Raw genomic sequence first — 20,809 nt, 5'->3', positions numbered from 1 at the left:
AAATATCAGATATTCGAGAGAATGTCGCAGCTCGGGGATTAATATTTCTCTGCTATTACAAATCCCTTCCACCATTTCAACGTCTGGTACAAATACAGAGTGACACCTGTAACACAACTGAGCCGGGCAACATCTTGGTTTACATTTTTTTTTTAATAAATTACTTCAGACAACAAAATGACATGCCGTCTGATTTCAAATTTAGATGAATGGATATAAAAACTAAACCGTTGGAAGTTTTACCGAATCTCGCTAGATGCACATTCAGCCTCAAATCAGCAGTACAAGATGACAGAGTGGAACAACATCTTGACATTATTTATGTACAGTATGTCAAACAGTATACTGGGTAGTTTGAAGGTGAAGAACTGCTCTGGGAGCGCAAACTCACACGCGTCAATTAACCAATCAGAATGGGTTTGTGGGAAATACAAAAAAAATAGAACAAATGTAGTTATTTATATTTGAACTCAATATTATAGGATTCACAGACAGGAAGGAAAAGAAAAGTTGGTTCAGGGGCGAAAAGGGGACAGGGTTAGAATATTTCAGCCAGTCAGTCTACTAAGTTCCAGTGAAGGTTGGGAAAAGGGAGAGCACCTCCTCAGTTAGGGGTGGGGGTGTATTTAACTCCTACAAGCGGAAAGAGATGAACGGTCAAGTAGTCCTCTACAGGATGAAGGGCAGGATGGGAGAGCGGAGAGGAGGATAATCGCGGAACTCCTTCAGGTAGCTGCGATGCTTCCCCTTCGCCCACACAGTCATCTGGATGAAACCCACCAAGGTGAAGAAGGCCACCGGCAGGCACTGGGTCATCAGTGTGAAGCCAAGCCAGGAGCCCAGCTGCAAGAGGAGGAGTAGGAGGAGGAGGGATGTTACACACAGACTCATACCACAAGAGGGCAGCAGGCGTGGATTTAACTAACAGCCTTCAGAGTTCTTTCAAAGGGAAAAACAACACAAAAAGCTAAAAACATGGCACAATATAATCCAAAAGATTAAAACTTCCAGCTGTGCAACAAGTGTTATCTATTCTATTTTAAAGCAACCAATGCCACATTCATGCAGAGAAAACTCTTTCCAGCCATCACTTGATGAATAAAACATGTAACCTCATAGGTGTAGTTGGGGCAGGAGACCAGCAGGAAAATCCAGGTGAAGGGGTTCTTGGTTGGATAAGGAATCTTCCTGGTCTTAGAGCCTGATTGAAGGTGGCAAAAGAAAGGAAATGTCAAAGATCTTTTTTTAACTTGTTCCTATGTTTATATTTATGATATCCAATGATTTTGTAAATTGACCTTAAATGCCCTGCTCAAATATCTTTCTTTCAAATGAGGTTTCCGTCTGTGTATTTGTCTCTTTGTCTGTCGGCAGGACGACGGAAACAACAACTGGCCTGATTTACATGAAACTCGCCGCAAAGGTGAAGCATGGGCCGAGGAAGAACCCATTAAAGGGGAATCCGAAATCACATGGCAGATACAAACACATTTCACTTTCTTTAACCCTGCGAGATAAGATCATTACGACTTAAAGCTCGTGAACACACCGAAGTCGGAAGAACTTCCCAACTCTGGAGGCACCTGAGGAGTAAATGTGATTGTTGTTTGTTTAGTCAAATGCTTAAGATGCTAAATAATGTTTTCAGTGGCTTTAATTGAAAAGCACTCGTCTACAAACTGATGTGAATCAAGTTTTCTTCACGGTTCATGAGGCGTGTACACACGACCCAAGAACTACATTACTGAATCAACTATTGTAAATTAATTACATAGCAACCGCATTTTTGACAATTATAGATTTAATATCCCTGAAAATGTGCTTAACATTGACTGTGTGTGTGTGTGTGTGTGTGTCTGTAAGTGAGTGTGTGAGTGACAGTCGGACGTACAGGTTTTACAGGGGTTTGTACCTGGTGGACGGAGGTTCCGAAGAGCAATGTGGATAGAAAAGTTGCCGATCTGACAGAACTAAGAAAGAAAATAGTCACACAAGTGATTTAATAGAGAGTGCAGAGCAAAAGAGAAAACACATTTTAAGTCAGGTTCTGTCTCTGAAAAGAAAAGCACTTATTATACACGTCTGAGGATCGCAAAACCAACGGACAAAATACAATTTACATGACGTAAATAACACGTTTCCTTCGTGTCGAGGACAGAATAGATTCTTACCAGGAATAAGATGAGGGCCAGTCGGATTTGTTGCTCCCCATAGACTGCAACAAGACACAATAACAAGAGTAATGATGAAAAAGAGTTACAAAGACTCCTTGGTATATGTGAACGTGTACGGCGCACGCATACTCACTAGGTGGTGTGTACAGCGGGTGGTTGATGTAATAGGCCATCCATGCTGCAAAGCCCCAGTAGTAGGTACAGTTCTGAAACGGGGAATGAAAACAGGAACGTTGTCACTTTCAGACTCCCTGGTGGTGGCGGAGATGCACTTTCCACAAACTGACCAGTTCATTATTTCGCCTTTTACTCCCTGACAAACCTACATCACACTTTTGCCAGTTAAATGTAGGACATGAACGCAACTCACCTTGAAGATGTTGCGTAGCGGCATTGTTCCATGAGAGAAGCGATGGACAAACAGCGTCTCCAGCAGCCTCTTAACGAAGTGGAAAGAGTGACACATGCAGGCGAGACTGGAAAAAGCACAAACCGCTTGCGTTAGCTCTACGGTAGGTATTATTCAAAAGGAGGATGCAGGTACGTGGCATCCTCCCGATGAGAACAAAGACTGACAGTTTCTTCATCTCGTCCAAAAGAGAGGAATAGTTTGGGTTACTCACTTTCTTGCTGAGGGTTAGCTAATCGGAGAGATATCACTCGTGTCTGTACAGTGAACATGAAGCTATAGCCCCCCCCCATGTGTAAGGTGACACTTTGTAATAATGGACCACCAGAAGTGATGCTAGATGTTGGCGACATGTATAGAGCAATAACTCATTTAATAAATACATTTGAATCCAAGCTGCAAATAGGAATCACACAAGTGAACTCTCATCAAATGCTTTTTCCACAGCGTCTAATTTTATATGGGGTGACAGCTGCTTTAAGTTCATTAGTTTGCATGTGTTGCTGAAGGAATGCCTTCCTTTAATAAACACCGGTCTGGTCTGTTCGTATGGTTGACGAAGCCTTGCTAGTATCTTAATGTCTGTAGATTAGTGACAGCGAATGGTAATTAGATCGATCAGTGGGGCTTCAACACACAAGTTATGAGGCGAGAGTGGAACTTAAAGAGGACATGCTTGTCCTCTGAGGGACAACAAGGCTCCATGTAACTATATAAAGTGTGTGAGGGTGTGTTAAAGAGTCTTACTGTACGACCCAGTGTTTACTGGTGGTAAAGTCATATTTGGGTGCGTAGATGAAGGGAACTCTGAAGTAGAACATCAGATAGAGGACCAGAGGACCGGTGTACTCGGTCAGAAAGACCTGGAGAAAAGAAAGTAGGACAGGAAAGGTCAGAGCCTCGGAGACTCAGTTAAACGGTTGTCATAATGTCATGTTATTGATTTACTGGTTTGTTGCTGTGTTAGAAAGATAAATATATCATCTTCTTGTTCCGTCTCTCCTGGCAGAATGCCACTTTAACACGCACGCCCTTTTTACCGAGATGGAAATCTAATATAGCTCGGCTTGATCCCACTCGCAGTCTGATGTATGTGGGCGTGTCAGGGCTGTCAGATTGCTCCGTGTTGTACTCACTGTGACCCAGCTGATCTGGGCTCCCAGGTCTCTGAAGTAGAAGGTTGCCGTGGTTCCCACAGGGAGATGCTGCAGAACATCCTCATCCTTCAAAGACTTCCCCTCTGAAACACACACACACACACACACACACACACACACACACACACACACACACACACACACACACACACACACACACACACACACACACACACACACACACACACACACACACACACACACACACACACACACACACACACACACACGTTTACTTAATGAGATGCACAGTAAAATGATGAGTTGATTGTAGACGTGAAGTAGCACTACGTTCACTTCACGTCTACGGATGACAGACCGTCGCATTGTGGCCGACTTACTGGGGTCGAGGCGGATGGACTGTCTGGCTGGGTACCACTGAGGATCTGAAACAGACAATAAATATGTGGCAGACATCTTAAGACGGGACATAAAGTGAGTATTCTTATGTGCAGCTTGAAGATTTGATTGATGTTAAATGGGATTTATGAGGCTTTGGTCGCCTGCCGAGAGACGGCACTCACGGCTCTTGTGGAACATAGACTTGATCTCTCCGATGGTGGCATTTGGCTCGACCTGCAAATAACACCACATTAAATGAGTGAAGGGACACAAACATATACAAAGGAACAGATAAGAAGCCTGTTTTCCATTCATGAAGGCGATTAGTGGTAAATTTAGCTCGCATACCCTGTGGATGTGGTTTATTCAACAGCTGGTATTAGGGTTTCAAAGAGCCCACACACACACACACACACACACACACGGCTGCCAGCAACTGCCCAACTACCTCAAATATAAACACAATAACAAAACGAAACATGAAGCACACACAGTTGTTTCAGTCTGAGGTGGAGTCAGGTAACTTACACCACATTCCCAATAGCTGATCAAATGGCTTTATCTGTTTGAGTTGAAGCAGCTTACAAACTACATCCCTCTGTGAGACCCTTCTCTGATGGAGTAAGAAAACCATCGTTAAAAAGTAGGAGGATCTCAACCTTTTATTGATTTATTTGAAATGTTGTACATCTGAGCCCTGACCTCTGACCTCTGACCTCTGACCTCTGAGCTGAATACTGAGTGTTGAGCTCTCTTCGTCTACAGGCAGCAACATGTTTTCAGTAGGGCTGCAACTAATGTTTACTTTCACTGTCGATTATTTTCTCGGCTAATCGATTAGTCTGTGAAATGTGTGAAATTATGAACAATGTTGATCAGTTGATCAGCAAAGCCCACGATGACGTCTTAAAATGTCTTGTAAGTTGTCACAACTCAAATATATTCAGTTTACTGTCATAGGAGCTAATAAACCAGAACATATTCAGATTTAAGAAGCTCGAATCAGAGAACCTTTACTTTTTTTTCCTCTTATTAGTTTAAAACATTACTGATTATCAAAATAGGCGATTAATTTCATAATTGACAAAGAATACATTAATCTTTGAACGCTAACGACAGCCATCTACGTTGATGTGGCATGGTTTATATGGAATACTATTAGATCATTTAAATATATATATTTACATTAAATAATAATTATTGAGTCAATGAACCTTTCTAACTACGAGATGAAATGTATCTCTTGAGACTAGTGACATGATAAGGTCTGGGGACGCACGTATGAGGGTACCGGCATGAAGCGCATCATGTGTCGTCCATGATGTCACTGATCCACATTAAATACAGTTTCTTTGTCATTACAATATTCAGTGTTCACACTGTTGAATTTGTTCAGTCACAGCGGTGCACAGGCTCAGTGTTTAGTGCAAGTTAATCTTCAAGAACCGGTATCGGAACCGCAATCATTAAAATCCAAACGAAACCCAACACTACTCATAGAGGTTCAGGTTATAGACACGTAAACATGCTTCAAAGAGGTGAATATCTATAATATACGTCTTGTATATCTTGCAAGTCACTGCAAGTTATTGAACTGAAATTGATGGAAACTGAAAACTCAGACAATTCCTTATTGGCATGAAAACAAACTCAGAAACACAACCTGCACATCGTTACAACATCTCAGGCATCCGCATCAAATTTCTCTTAGGCCTCTGACATTTATGACGTTGTTGACAGGTATCTCAAAACATTTTAGCGGTAAGCCTATATTTCCCTGCTGGTCTTGCCTACGAGAGCTAAGATGCTTTAGTGAAATGTATACCTGTATGTCACACTGTTCAGTCAAAAGGTGTGGACACTAACACAAGTATGAAAGCATATTCCTCTACATGCGTGTTGCACTGCGGCTAAGCTCCTTCTAGATGAGCTCCTCAGCTCACGCAGCTGAAAGCTCAGAAAGCGCTGAAGAAAATAATATAGCACGTAAATGTTCAGCAAGTTTGTGTTTCAAACACGAAGATGCAACATTACCATGGACATAACGCACATACAATGAATGACCCAGGACAGCACTGTTCAGTATGGGCAGCGTGGTAGTGCTGCATTATTTTAGCACTTATGTTATGGCATTTTAGGAACTTAAAGGAACTTAAAGAACTAGTATTTTCTGTGAGGAAATGTTCCTCAAAGATCGTCTGCGACACATCTGAAGCAGACGGAAAAGGTCTGTTGCTGGACGACGTGGCTTCTGTTCCCCTCGTGAAGAGGACCCCGGGCCATTTTCAGCAGGATGACATCACTGAGAAACCACCTCTCTGTGACCCCCCCCCCCCCCCCCACCCCACCCCCACCCCCTCTTTCTACAGGCATCATTCAGTATCGAGATGACTAAATCCGTCCTATAAACCCTGACCCAGACATGATACAGGATTTTAATTTCATTTCCAACTCAGTCTGTTATTTAAGCTCTGTTCGCCTACTTTAGGATATCAGTCCTCTCAATGGGCCTCTGCCCAGATCCACATCTATATCTGTCAAACTTTCTCTGCAAAAGGTGTTAAGATTGCGCACGATATCACCATGGGAACTCTGCTAAGCCGACAACCGGCTATAATCCAAGAAGGATAGCACTTTATACTTGGTGGTCTTGAGGACTAACACCCCTGTAAACTTGGCTAATGCACACCAACACTACACTAAACCCTCCTAATGCAACAGCACCATCAGACAGGCCTGTCAGTAACCAATGAAAGCCGTCTAACACAAATCACAATAACAAAGTACAGGCCAAGTTCAAATGACTGTAAATATACCTGATAAAACAAAGAGCTTAAACATCCTATCAAAATAAAGGCGGCTAATGCAACAGCGAGACTCTTAAATCCAGCACAACTTAAGTCGGGGGCCTTTTCTGAATGTATAGCAACATCTGTTGTTGTATTACATCTGTAGAGACCACATGACATTTACGCCTCACATTACAAGAACATGGCACAACCCCAATAAGAGCGGAGTACTGTAGTGATGTTAAATATCCTGCAAGCCGTAAAGGAGGAGTGTCTCATCGTCTTTCCAAAACAGAGAATTAAATATCACTTAACAAAATCAAATGATCTCTAGCACTTCTATGGGATATATTTTGAAGTAAAACAATATAGAAACTACATGTTGTGTATAAATGACAGTGAAATGTAATGACAATAATATCTAATACACAATACCTTGCAGGTCAAAAACATTTCCAGGTGAAACTTTTGGGAGTTTACAATATAATGTGTGCAAACAAGCAAGTGTGCTTCTTTCTTTGTCCTGCCGCTGTATTCGGTGCTACGAATACCAAAATCGACTCATAATAAAAAGCATTTTGACCCAACATATTTGATCCTAATTCTCACGATAACCTTTGTTTAACTTTTCATACAAATCCCTTCCCTTTTATGTGCAACTTAACATGTAAACACTCATCCGTTTTCCAATTGAGAGCTTTTTTCTAGCTGTGCTGCTGGCTTAGGGAGGGAGATGTTCTGAGACTCATACCTATTCCGCACCTAGTTCAACCATCCGAAACAGAGCAGCTAGCCGACGAGAGTAAACCAACTTCTGAAGGAAGGCCATGACAATAAAGTATCAGGCACCAAAATGCCTTCAACCTTTTATCATTACACAGAGAAGTGATGTCTCAAAAGTGAAAGGTGCAATACATGTTTGACTATATATTTTATACAATATTGGTTTGGTTTTCACAACTGTCAAGTTGTTTATGATATTTTCTCTGCCCCTTCCTTGTATGTGTTGTTCCGAAAAACCTCTCTTTACCCAGATAACAACACAGACGGCAGTGTTGCGTCGCCTGCATGAAAAGGACTTCAGCGTGCGTCTCATTCTCTCTCACACACACACACACACACACACACACACACACACACACACACACACACACACACACACACACACACACACACACACACACACACACACACACACACACACACACACACACACACACACACACACACACACACACACACACACACACACACACACAATCTAAAGCAGCTCAACAATGTTCTAGAAAGCGCCTGACTCACATACACAGAGGATTTTTTTTTTCCTGTAAAATAGGAGCAGACATACTGCACCTGTTGCATCAGGAAACATACGGGCACACAACAGAGGCACACGGACAATTGAACGTGCACATACATACAGCACTTACAAGACTTTTTGCAGAGCTGGATTTAGAGAAAAAAAGTTACAGAAATCATTCTCACCTTGTCCAGGAAGCAGAGCTTGTCCTTGGTCTTGGCATCCAGTATCTCCACCTCAAAGAAAACAACAGCCTTTTTAGCTTTTTTAGCAGGTTTGCGTTTGGCCGGGGCTGGAGCCGGCACCGGGGCAGGCACCGCCACACCGTTAGCCGGCTTCTTAGTGCTGGTGGCCTCTAGTGCTAGGGCATCCATGTCCACAGTCCTCATGCACTTTATTTTATTCCCTTCTTCCCCTCACTCTTCCTCTCGGTTCACTTGTCACTCTTCCCCTCTCAACTGTCTTTCCACGCCAAACCATAGAGGAGAGTAGCAGCACTCAGCTGTGGAAATAAATCTGTCTCTCCCCTGCTCCTCCACCCCCTCCCTCCTCTTCCTCTGTCATTCTCTTGCTCTCCCTCCCTCTTCGCCCCACTGTCATTCCATCACTTCTGGTGTGTTGCTTTATTTAACTGCCAGCCGACTCCTGGAGCGTGGACATATGCCACATGTGTGTGCACAGTTGCATACACAGGAATGCCCAGTATCCCCCTGGCAAACTGTCTGCAGTAGATCATCTGTGTGTCATGAAGGAAACTTCTAGAGCAGAGAACAGTAGCTATATTTCCGTGATGTAGCGACTTGGTTTTGAAACATAACTCCTCCCTAAAAAAAGGACACCTGATGGCCCCTGACACCTCTCAACCCCCAGCTAAGTGGGAAGATGGAGGAGCGGTATTATAACGGCAACACCCCTTTCCTAGTTTGTCCCCCTCTCCTCCTCTCCCCAGCTAAATATAAACATCTACTGCTAACTCTGCATGGCCAACCCTCTCCCTACAGACCCCCACCCGTATGTGGTGATGTCATGGGCTTATGGTTTAAGAAACTTTGTATTACTGTCCATCTACAGCCCCGGCGTACATTACCAACCTTTGATCAGACACCTGAATGCACTGGTTTAGGGTCTCACATACACAAACAACACTTTTTAAAGTGTATTGTACCTTGTAACCTGAGTCACACATATAAGGAGTCACCTTTTCCTGCCACCAAGGGGTGATAATACTCCAGACTCTGAGGGGCTTAGTCGGGGCATTCCCCCTGGTGAAGCCCACCCCCACCCTTTTGACAAACAGTGGGAATACAGTTTCCTTAATGAATGAAAGTCACAGGTGGCAGTATGGAAGTTCAGGCCGGGTATCTATGAAACATTTCATATAAAAATTCACCCTCGCTTTCATCAACTTTGCTCAAACATCAAAATTTAGACATGAGCCTGGTCGATGTCCACCTACCACTAATGTGGATGTTTTTTAATAGACATGCCTCGTGCTGCTCACAAATTATCTGAGACTAAAACAGATTTGGTTTTGTGGCCTGAGATGCCCGAATATTCAGTTTCGTTTCTTTTTTTTATCTCATTTGCACACTTGCCTTTCTAAAACTTTAAATCAGAGTTTTTTAATGAATGAATTAAGCTGCTTTATTACTGTACAAAGGAAACATGAATGTATGCTTAAATCAAGCAGGACACATGATACTGCAGTTAAGACTTCGGGGAATTGACCCCATCTCATTCTTTCCTGTTGCTACTGTACCTCCCCCATCTCATCTATATAAAGCTTCTGTTTGGCAGTGAGTCTGTCCTATTGCACTTCAGGGTGAGGGTGAAGCAGGGAGAAATAAGTTGTAATTGCTACAGTGGAATTTTTCTGTTCTTTGCTGGTTTTGCCTGCTATCCTAAGGGTAAGAGACCATTTTTGAAATCTCGAAAGATTAGGCGTATTTGTTTAGACAGAGTAACAGACAATCTGGAAATGTTTCTTTGCTCCAAAAGGGTTTTTGCAAACGCTTCCAGATACTGATTGGTCGTCTGTGTGTAAGAAAGACTCATGCAGCTCTCTGGTGCTATCTGGTGACTAATGGCAATCTATTTAATGACCCAGATGGAAAATAATCACATTTTGTCCAAAGATTTTGTGACCAGTAACAATTCAGTACTTTAAGTTTTGTTTAGCTTTAGATTGATCTTGTGTGCCCTGTAAAGCAAGCAATTCACAAAAAATAAAGAATGAAATTGTTATGATTAAATCCATAAACTTGCTCTTAAATATTTCCATTATTAGATGAAAACATTAAAAGAAAGAAGTAAAACCTTAAAGAGCACATTGTTGTGACTTCAGTTAGCATACCTGTTGAAGATAATGCTCTTATCACTCACCTGAGTGTATTACTGGGTACACTATTTACAATATTGTACAGATGAGTCAAGCAGATAGATTAAGGGTCGCAGGAGTATGTATTATTACTGACATAATGGCCAGTGCAAATAAATGCTACAACTTAATGAAAAAATGGCAAACATTAATATGTTAACAAAAAACCTTTTCATGATTTAAATGTTGTTTTTCCTCTCATAGGTTGCAACAGCCACATCTGTCATGAACAGGAACAAGAGGAACCGGAGCAGCCACTGGTTGGGTCAGTTTCTGTCCCCTGTCGCAGTGTCAGACAACTTAAAATCCTGTCTGATGGGTTTTAGTGCTCATGAAACTCATTTTGTTAACATTTAGAGACTATTTAAGTGAATGCAGGAGCACAATATAGTTAAGTGGCATACAGAAAACGTTTCACATTAATGATAAAATAGGTGTCTGAGACAGTTAGTCCAAACATTTATTTTATTTTATTTCTTCTAGTAAGTTTCTGTCATCAACTTCGGGTCTGACTGATGCGACGATAAACAACACATCACATCCAAGCCACGAGGGTGAATTTAACAGGGTTTGCGCACTTGACTGTTCACCTGCATTATTGGATAATAACAAGATAAGAAGCGCTATGCGCCATTCCAGCCACAGATGGCGATGATGCCGAGTATTATCCCACACAGAGGGCTCTGTGTTTCGCTAACAGAGACGTCCAGCGTATGTCCAAGACCGAGCAAATGAACAACGCAAGTATAATTCGTCGTTGCTGTTGGCATTGCTTGACTTTCAGGTACGAGATTAGCCGATACAACCGTTAATTTACGTGCACGAGGCCACAAATCCCCGGGCAGAGCAATCAGCTCATGACAGGCGGCGTTGCTGCATTGTGCGATCCTCACTGCTCATGTTTAAAGCTCTAAATTGATTGTTTTGGTGAGTTTACCCTCACATAAATTACAGGACAATTCTGTCTTGGTCTGATTAATTAAATGCTGGCCCCATTGATGATTTAGAGTTCCAAAAACACTACTTACCTCGTAGTGCTTCATCTTAGCAGTTTGCACCCCCTTCCTTAATATCCCAGATGAGTGACACAGCCGCCCTCCAATCAGCGAGGTGACGTGCGACTGCTGAGGCCACCGTAGGCGGGCACTACGTCTGTGCTGCAGCCAATCAAAACCGGCGGAATTTCTGAACTCACGTACTCTATCAGCGACGTAGCCAATGAGGTTTGAGCAAACGGAAAGGTCGCGGCTATGCTAACATAATTGGATTTATACATAGAGTTTAGGATTGTTTGCTCTTTGAGTAGCAGCTCTGTCCGTTTGTGCGCAGGCGGATCAGACTGTGAACTACTTCTCTTAAACTGTAGTATTTGTGTCTTGTTTCTTATCTTATCCTATTTCATTGTATTTGTTTTAACTTTTTTCCTTTGTTTTCTTTTTACTCTTGAACTGCTGTAACACAGTAATTTCTCCTGTGGGGGTTAATAAAGTTCTTATCTTAATTTATAGAAAATAAACATTATGTAATCTCTTTTTTTGCGTTCTCTTGTTTAAATTAATTTCTGTGCACATTGTATTTTCTGTGTGTATTTAATTGTCCTAAATGAATAAAGTTTGCAATTGGCCTTGTATGTTGTCACTTTAGTCTGTTGGGACTTGGTTTAGGAGCCGGACCAGCTGGTACTTTGAGAGGCTCTATAGATAAGCCTGGCCTGCTGGTTTTATATCTCCAAAGGTGCCACAATTGTCTTGACTCTTGTTGTCAAAAACACTTACATACGCAGGGCTACACGTGTACGTAAATACTTTGAATTGATACCCTAAAATATACAAATGCAAGGGGCATAACTAGGAATTATGGCCTTTCTAAAAGAATATTGTTATAAGCGCCACCTTAAAAAAAAACCTACTGTCGGTGGAACAGTAAACCCCTGCAGCGATTTTTAAAATTTAAACTGGCAACGCCCCTATCATCCTTGAAAAACAGGTGTTGTGTCTCTTAACAGAGACAGGAATCCCATATGAAAATGGCGTAGTCACTGTATTTTAACAGCTAACTTCAAATTTGTATTGCATTTACTGATGAAACACCCTAAAATGCCAGAATAAATTATATCAGCTCATGCAATGAACTACTCAAACTACTGTACTGTACTGTATGCAACAAATCTACAAATGCACAAACACAGGCTTCAAAACTATAGGCCTAAGAGCACAATGTCAGCTCACTCTCTTGTTCCAAGGATATTGCTGAATAAAGATGGCAGCTATCTCTTGTTCTATGCTTCTTGCCTGTTTCCTTCCAAATTCCATACAACTTTTTAAGCCATCTTGCATATTTTTGAGAACAGACTTGGACAAGCCGGTCAACATTGACATTTATACTTCATTCAAAGTATGTATATTTTACTCTAGGAACATGTCTAAGAAAGGTGATCAGATCGACACATTCAGTCACAATGTAATGCCTACATGTCCCTGGTGTGCACTGTACAACCAGCCAGTACTTAGTAGTCTTGAATCTGGGCCACGCCCAAGCATAACAAAAGCTGCTGCCAGCAATCAATCCACAGTTTAATTTTGGTATGGTAGGGTTCAGTGAGGGGAATTGGTTTTTGGCTTGCACAACAAATATTTCCAGGCTATATTTATTATAGATTATTAATTTTTCATGGCATTACTGCTTGTGATATGATCTGCCTTGTCAGTAATGTCCACAAGGAAATTTAAATGTGGGCATGTTAGGAATTGTACTTTACATGAGCATTTCCATTTTATGCTATTTATACTTTTACTTCATGACATTTCAGAGAAACATATTATAGTCTTTACATTTATTGAACGGATATAGTTACTAGTTACTTTACAAATTAAGATTTTATATAAAAACACATGATTAGTTTATAAAATACAATACATTGTTAAAGATTAAAAAAGCAGTTTCCAACCTTTTTTGGGGAGTGGTTAGCAGTTCCACCAAAGTGTGTTTTTCCACTCGACATGATTACACTAGTTAAAACCAGCTCAACCTCTACAAGTTACAACAATAAAATGCGTAATAATTCATCAGTATTAACAATATAGTAATGTCCTATTATAATATATTAGTCACAGGGGCAAAACAAGTAGACCTACATATACTTACGACTTTGAATAGATAGGCTACATGTTGCTGATAATACTTCAATACTTTTACTTATGTAGTATTTTGAATGACATTATTTTATTTGTAATGGAGTATTTTCAAGTAAAGAATCTGAAAACTTTTTCCACCAATGTTCATAGCCATACTAATTTGGGAGACTGATAAAAGGCATGGTATGTTACTGTGCAGAAATATTTCCGACAGCCCGTGAATGCAGCACGACGTGACGTCAAGTGGGAGAGCGAGATTGTTCGGGCTGTTTATGGAAAACTCTGGAAGTTTCCACGCAGTTTATAAAGAAAATACTCGGGACCCAATAGAGACAGAGGACAGACTGAGGACGTCCAACGGGAGTTCATAAACAGCCGTTTCCGAACAGCTGTACCATTTACTAAACAGGCCACTGGATTGCCAACATGGGTAAAGACTACTACGACATTTTGGGAATTAACAAGGGAGCGTCGGAGGACGATATCAAGAAAGCTTATCGTAAGCAGGCTCTGCGCTTTCATCCCGACAAAAACAAATCCCCGGGAGCCGAGGACAAATTCAAAGAAATCGCCGAAGCTTATGACGTTTTGAGCGACCCACAGAAAAAGGACATTTATGATCGTTACGGTGAAGAAGGTAAGGTTTTACTTATGAATCATTAGACTGTGCGATCTATGGCATGATTCTGAAAGTGTTGTGCAAGTCGAAAAGGTAACCAAGGTGGCTCTGCACACAGGAAAACCCACATCGCATGTTTCCACAAGTCCTCAGTGACAAAGTGTAACTGAAACTATGCAAGGAGGGGGCGGGGACCCGCGCACAGCGTGCACTTTGTATTTGGATGTTTGAACGGTGTTGTCAGTGTTGCTTTTGGTGAATGGAAACGAGAGGAGTGGCACCGCTACAGACATGTCCTGACACACTTTATCTTTAGTCTTCTTACCTCTTTAGTAACTATGGGGACTTTAGGAAGGACGCGATGATCACAACAATATACTTAATTTGTGAAAGTGGAAACGCAATTGCGCATAGACACTGGAGATGCGATGTGTTACCATGGCAACAACATCAACAACAACATCCCAGGGCTGTGCATGGATCTCATGTTTTGCCCCCACTGAAAAACAATGTTTATTTTTAATCAAAAGCATTAGTAAACTATTTAAATAACTAATCATTTTTGATGGCAACACTATAAAACATTCAGTGCAAATCGTGTTTATCAAAATGAGATTCAATGAGAGCCATAGTTAAGGACTTTTCTATACATTCAAGCTTAGCACATTTCCAAATAAGGAAGCTGACAAGTGATACCTCTGCAGACAGACAGCTTGACAACCACCACAACAGCTGTGGGCCGCTGTAGAATTGTGTAGGTTTGTGCCACATGTGTCTGTACACAGGGAAGTTGAAGGTTTCAGGGCCTATTTATCCTTCTTTTAAAAGTGTTTTGCTGGAGTTTATCATCACTTATAAACTCTTTATAATCATTTGAAATCTAGCAAAGACAAATAAACAGCAAATATAATGTCTTTATTAATTTCTAGTAGAATGGCTCACTCACTATTATTTTGTCTGGTTTGTTGATGTGGGTTTTCATATCAGGGTGCTCACCTCCACCTTTTCTTATTTTGGCTGGCAATCAGTATGCACACAAATAAATAATTAGAAATATCAGGTTTTGGTCCGGAATGATAAGTGCTTGACTCCCAGACCAATAGTGAATTAGTCTTTAATGGTAACATGGAGGGACTTTTTGAGTTTGTGTTTATTTACATTAATCAACAGAGCAGCTCACAGTAAGCTGTGTTGTCAGTTGTAAAGGAAAATGTTTTGCTGTCGCCCCTATTCCTTTTGCACAATGCTTTTCATCTGGTTCACTCCTTTACTCTGTGGCATGTTTGCAGAATCAAAACCGAGAAAGAAACCAGACCATATGTAGTTTACACCTTACAAGCAATATGTGGAAAAAATCCTTCCTGATGTCACCGAGATAATAACGTATAACATGAAAGATGCCATTATGAGTGTTGCATTACATCAGCTATAAAAGCATTTAAGTGAATTCAGTCCTTTTTTAGTGATAAATATATTAATTGATTTGTTTGTCTCACACAGGTCTGAAAGGCGGAGGCGCACCAGGTGGTGGTGGTGGTGGTGGTGTTGGTGGTGGTCCTGGTGCCTTCAGCTACACTTTCCAGGGCGACCCTCATGCTATTTTTGCAGAGTTCTTTGGTGGACGTAACCCCTTTGAACAGTTCTTTGGAGCTCGCAATGGATGCACGGATGAGGACATGGACACTGATGACCCTTTTGCACGCTTTGGGAGGGGGGGCAGTGGGATGGGCGGGTTCCCCCGCTCCTTCAGCTCTGGTATGGGAGGAATGGGCCCTCACAGTAGCGTTGTAAAGAAGCATCAGGACCCCCCCGTGATTCACGATCTCTTGGTGACCTTGGAGGAAGTTCTGTTGGGTTGCACAAAGAAAATGAAGATCTCTCGTAAAAGACTGAACCCCGACGGGCGAACGCTAAGAACAGAGGATAAAATCCTGGAGGTGCAGATAAAGAAGGGGTGGAAAGAAGGCACAAAAATCACGTTTCCTAAAGAGGGAGACCAGACCCCCACAAACATTCCAGCCGACGTGGTCTTTGTGTTAAAGGACAAGACGCATCCTTTGTTCAAACGTGACGGCTCGGACATCTTGTACACAGCAAAGATTTCCCTCAGAGATGTAAGCTGACATATAACTTAGTCTTTTTGTCACTTATTGATCTTAAAAACGAGTAGAATGTTTCATGATGTTAATTCATGTTTTCTCCCTTCTTTCCCATCAGGCCTTGTGTGGCTGCACAGTCAACGCACCCACACTGGACGGCAAAACGGTGACCGCGTCAACAACAGATATTGTGCAGCCAGGGATGAGGCGACGCGTGAGTGGCGAGGGGCTGCCTTATCACAAACGGCCCAATCGTCGAGGCGACCTAATAGTCGAGTATGAGGTCAAGTTCCCAGAGAGGCTCAGCCAAAGTGCCCGGGACACCATCGCTCAGGTCCTCCCGCGATCCTAAACATGACCAACGGACATCCGGGACTTCAGAATTATCTCACTCAGCTGCCAATTATCACTGGAAACACAGAAAAATAAAGACAGACGTGAAAACCACCATTACATCATACATGATGATTTCACAGGGGAGAATGTAAATATGGCCATTATTGTTTGGTGTTCGGTTTACTCAATAAGATTATATTTTGATGAATATAAGTATATTATAATATATATAAAATATATGTGCACTGTTCTGTGGGAACGGTTTTGTTAGTATTAAAGGTTCGCACTGAGAAAAATGTTATATGAAATTGCAACTTGAAGAATTGATTGTATTGTCAAAGTTTATAAAAACTGATTTCTGGACTGCGAAACCTCCACTCCAAGGAAAGATTGTGTTATGTTTATTAGCATCGCAGATAAACAACTTTACTTTTCAAATAAAACAAGTTGTTTGACTTATTTCATAAAAATGGTTTTGAAAGAACAATAAAAAAGAAAGAAAGAGAAATGGTGCTGTAAACATTAATCAGAGTGGTCATTCTGTTCTTCAATAACATGTGTGACTCGTGTTTCACCAGAGAGTCGTGGTGACGCTCTAAAAGCTACATTTATGGGGTGTTTTTCCCTTTCCTGCAGAGGAGCTAAGTGGCCACTGGCAGGTACAGGGTTCTGCAGGGACTGAAGACATTGACTGTAAATTTAAATGATGGGTTTTTGAAAATTAAGTTTCAACCTAAATCATAGAAAACCGTATCTGACCGATGACCGGTTCTAATTATCAAAATCCTTCTCTGTTGCCAACCTCAGAACCTCAATAATGTTATACACTTCTACTTGATCTCTCCCATAGATCTCTCCATATTTAACTGTAGGTGTGCTGGTATACTATGGAACCTCTGGATGTTTCATGTTTCCACGTCTTAAATTAATAATTCAACAATTTTGTTAAACCTCTTATTCCCTTTTTTGCCAAGAGTGAGATGATAAGATAAATACCTCTCTCATATCTGACATAAAGAAACAAAATCTAACTTGTTAATTAGTGAGCTTTAAAGATACTCGTAGGCGTTTTTTGTAAGCTTTGGAAGGCGCTAGGCTAACCTAAACTACTGCTAGCCCCAGCTTCCTATTGAACAGACAGATATGTGAGTGGAACAACATTTTCAAACCTGCCAGAAAGAGAATATGCGTATTTCCTAAAATGTCAAACTATTGCTTTCAACTCAGATTTAAGGCGAGACCTTTCCCCATTCAGTAGATGAATGTGAAAACATTTGTTAGTGGAGGAGGGCACTAACTGATCCAGGTAATCGCGATGTTAGCCGGCAAATATAATCCTGTCACAGTTAGTCTTGAATTAATTTATCTTGACTTATGGAGAAGGACTTTCGGTCGGCACCAAGGTGCTTCTGGAAAACCATCCGGCACCTCAGGAGGGGGAAGCGAGGAACCATCCAAGCTGTGTACAGCAAGGGTGGGACCCTGCTGACTTCGACTGAGAAGGTTATCGGCTGGTGGAAGGAGCACTTTGAGGAACTCCTGAATCCGACTAACACGCCCTCTATGGTAGAGGCAGAGCTGGAAGCTGATGGGAGATCATCGTAAATTTCCCTGATGGAAGTCACTGAGGTAGTCAAACAACTCCACAGTGGCAAAGCTGCAGGGGTTGATGAGATCCGTCCAGAAATGCTGAAGGCTTTGGGTGTTGAGGGGCTGGCATCATCGGTCTGTGACCTTCAACGGTCACTGGATCGGTTCGCAGCCGAGTGTGAAGCGGTTGGGATGAGGATCAGCACCTCAAAATCTGAGGCCATGTCTCTCAGCAGAAAACCGGTGGATTGCCTACTCTGGGTAGGGAATGAGCCATTACTCCAAGTGAAGGAGTTCAAGTACCTCGGGGTCTTGTTCGCGAGTGAGGGGACGATGGAGCGAGAGATTGGCCGGAGAATCGGAGCAGCGGGGGCGGTATTACAGTCACTTTACCGCACCGTTGTGACGAAAAGAGAGCTGAGCCAGAAGGCAAAGCTCTCAATATACCGGTCGATCTTCGTTCCTACCCTCACCTATGGTCATGAAGGCTGGGTCATGACCGAAAGAACGAGATCACGGGTACAAGCGGCCGAAATGGGTTTTCTCAGACGGGTGGCTGGCGTCTCCCTTAGAGATAGGGTGAGAGGCTCAGCCATCCGTGAGAGACTCGGAGTAGAGCCGCTGCTCCTTTACGTTGAAAGGAGCCAGTTGAGGTGGTTCGGGCATCTAGTAAGGATGCCACCTGGGCGCCTCCCTAGGGAGGTGTTCCAGGCACGTCCAGCTGGGAGGAGACCCCGGGGAAGACCCAGGACTCGGTGGAGAGATTATATCTCCTCACTGGCCTGGGAACGCCTCAGGATCCCCCAGTCGGAGCTGGAGGATGTGGCCCGGAGAAGGGAAGATTGGGGTTCCTTACTGGAGCTGCTGCCCCCGCGACCCGATCCCGGATAAGCGGTAGACGATGGATGGATGGATGGATTGACTATCTCAAAACTTAACTTGGTCATAATTGTTTCATATCATTTTTGAGCCATACTGTAAGTGGAGGGTATTGCAGTCAAGGGGAGCGCCACAAACAAAAACATGCTTGGGAGGGCCTTGCTTTTTCCCTCCTCATCACTCAAATCATTTTCATACAGTCCCTTAGGAGAAACCGCCGTGTCTGACATTTGAGGTCACGCTAAGCCTAAAAACTAGCGTCAGCGGAACGATGGGTTTCCATGGTAGCTTAGAGCAAAGTTAAAGCTGCTCTATGTGAAAAAAAATATCTGAAAATAACCTAATGCTGAAGTTGCCCTCAGGCTCTGATACCCGTGACACAGTCAACAGACAGCTTTATGACTTCGATGCCCTCCAGCTTCATGTGCTGTAGATGCACTGTGGCAGGCAAGGCCAGTTGCAGGAGCCTGAACAATAAACATAAACTCTGCAGAGTTTATACTGTGTCAGTGTCATGAGCTCGTCCGTCAGAGAGAAGGGGGCTGGAGAACTATTCTGTATATTCTCTGTTTAAAAACAAATCTGTTGTTGAGAGGCATGGTAAGTCAAAAAACAGCGCTGCACAATCATAGCTTCGTAGCTTTTCTGGATCTTTAAGACACTCATGTTGTATGGTTTTGTATCAGATGACTAATTTGAAACCGGCCACTACTTATTTTCTCCGTCAGCTGAAAAAAATAGTTAATTTACTTAGTCTTTAACTTCGATAAAGAATGAAGATTTTCCCTGTCGTCGCGTTTTGCTGCTTCTCAGGTGAGTTTTGATGTATTTTTTGATTAATATTCATATCAGTATGTTTTGTTTGTAAATGATATATACATATATATATATATATATATATTATATGTTATATGGTGAATTTGTTATTAACGTACATGTGAATGAGAGGAAATCTTCAACTTTACAATGGTTTATTGTTGCTGAATAAATTTGTAAGTGTACACTTATTGATGAGCTGCTAACATACACTGATAGTATTCAGTACGGTATTTTCTTAAGTGAAATATGGTCTTGCCAATAATTATTTTTAATGAAAGTATTTCAAAAGTAATTATGTTTGTACACCATATAAACCTTTATTATTACTTATCTATGTTTTTGCTAAATAAAAAATAAATAAATACATAGATGAACAAACATCCATTGCACAGAGCAAAGACAGTTTAAAAAAATAGTTAATGTGGTGGTGGTTGTCTCCAACAATTCTTTAAACATCTAAAACTTCTCCTAACATTCTCTTTTAAATATATTGCTAATTTAATTGCTATTTTTTCCTTTATTGACTCAAAAAAAAGTATGATATTGTTGTTTGAGACTGTATTGACTCAAAGTGTTTTAAAAAAATATGTAGTTGTAGTTGTGGCTGCAGATTTTTAAACAAAATGTAAGAGTTCTTGGTTTGACTCCCCTGGGGCATGTTCCATATCACCCCCTATCACATTTCCTTTCTGTATCTCTACTATTTTTAAATCATGGCAAAATGCCTAAAAGATAAAAAAAGAAAAATGACAATTTGGAAAACAAACAGGGCATACATGTGGGAT

General features: G+C 41.7%; 2 protein-coding genes across 4 annotated transcripts; one reads left to right on the top strand and one right to left on the bottom strand.

Moving 5' to 3' along the window:
- Positions 1-134: 134 nt before the first annotated feature.
- Positions 135-11,684, bottom strand: tecrb (trans-2,3-enoyl-CoA reductase b). Of its 3 annotated transcripts, none has more exons than XM_029433461.1 (12): positions 11,577-11,684; positions 8,357-8,407; positions 4,265-4,316; positions 4,082-4,126; positions 3,720-3,823; positions 3,331-3,446; positions 2,545-2,650; positions 2,308-2,380; positions 2,172-2,215; positions 1,892-1,970; positions 1,113-1,201; positions 135-843 (listed from the first exon to the last, which is right to left on the bottom strand). In XM_029433461.1, the coding sequence occupies exons 1-12, from the start codon at positions 11,589-11,591 to the stop codon at positions 670-672; spliced, it is 948 nt and encodes a 315-aa protein (XP_029289321.1). In that variant the 5' UTR covers positions 11,592-11,684; the 3' UTR covers positions 135-669. The 3 variants fall into 3 exon arrangements, with proteins under 3 accessions (XP_029289321.1, XP_029289328.1, XP_029289312.1); XM_029433468.1 differs by having other exon boundaries at positions 1,913-1,970; XM_029433452.1 differs by lacking the exon at positions 11,577-11,684 and having other exon boundaries at positions 1,913-1,970; positions 8,357-8,664.
- A 2,209-nt stretch (positions 11,685-13,893) lies between these two features.
- On the top strand, positions 13,894-17,262 carry dnajb1b (DnaJ heat shock protein family (Hsp40) member B1b). The gene is made up of 3 exons (XM_029442156.1): positions 13,894-14,319; positions 15,802-16,415; positions 16,519-17,262. The coding sequence occupies exons 1-3, from the start codon at positions 14,109-14,111 to the stop codon at positions 16,750-16,752; spliced, it is 1,059 nt and encodes a 352-aa protein (XP_029298016.1). The 5' UTR covers positions 13,894-14,108; the 3' UTR covers positions 16,753-17,262.
- Positions 17,263-20,809: the final 3,547 nt, after the last annotated feature.

This window comes from Cottoperca gobio, chromosome 1, assembly GCF_900634415.1.
Source record: "Cottoperca gobio chromosome 1, fCotGob3.1, whole genome shotgun sequence".
In the NCBI taxonomy this organism is placed as follows: domain Eukaryota; kingdom Metazoa; phylum Chordata; class Actinopteri; order Perciformes; family Bovichtidae; genus Cottoperca; species Cottoperca gobio.
This window is presented reverse-complemented; position numbering and strand designations above follow the sequence as displayed.

Coding starts and splice junctions, on each gene's coding strand:
- tecrb (XM_029433452.1), bottom strand. CDS start 8,560: ATGAGGACTGTGGACATGGATGCCCTAGCACTAGAGGCCACCAGCACT. Junction 4,317..8,356: donor AGCTCTGCTTCCTGGACAAG/GTGAGAATGATT, acceptor TGTTATTTGCAG/GTCGAGCCAAATGCCACCAT. Junction 4,127..4,264: donor GTCTATGTTCCACAAGAGCC/GTGAGTGCCGTC, acceptor TGTCTGTTTCAG/ATCCTCAGTGGTACCCAGCC.
- dnajb1b (XM_029442156.1), top strand. CDS start 14,109: ATGGGTAAAGACTACTACGACATTTTGGGAATTAACAAGGGAGCGTCG. Junction 14,320..15,801: donor TGATCGTTACGGTGAAGAAG/GTAAGGTTTTAC, acceptor TGTCTCACACAG/GTCTGAAAGGCGGAGGCGCA. Junction 16,416..16,518: donor CAAAGATTTCCCTCAGAGAT/GTAAGCTGACAT, acceptor CTTTCCCATCAG/GCCTTGTGTGGCTGCACAGT.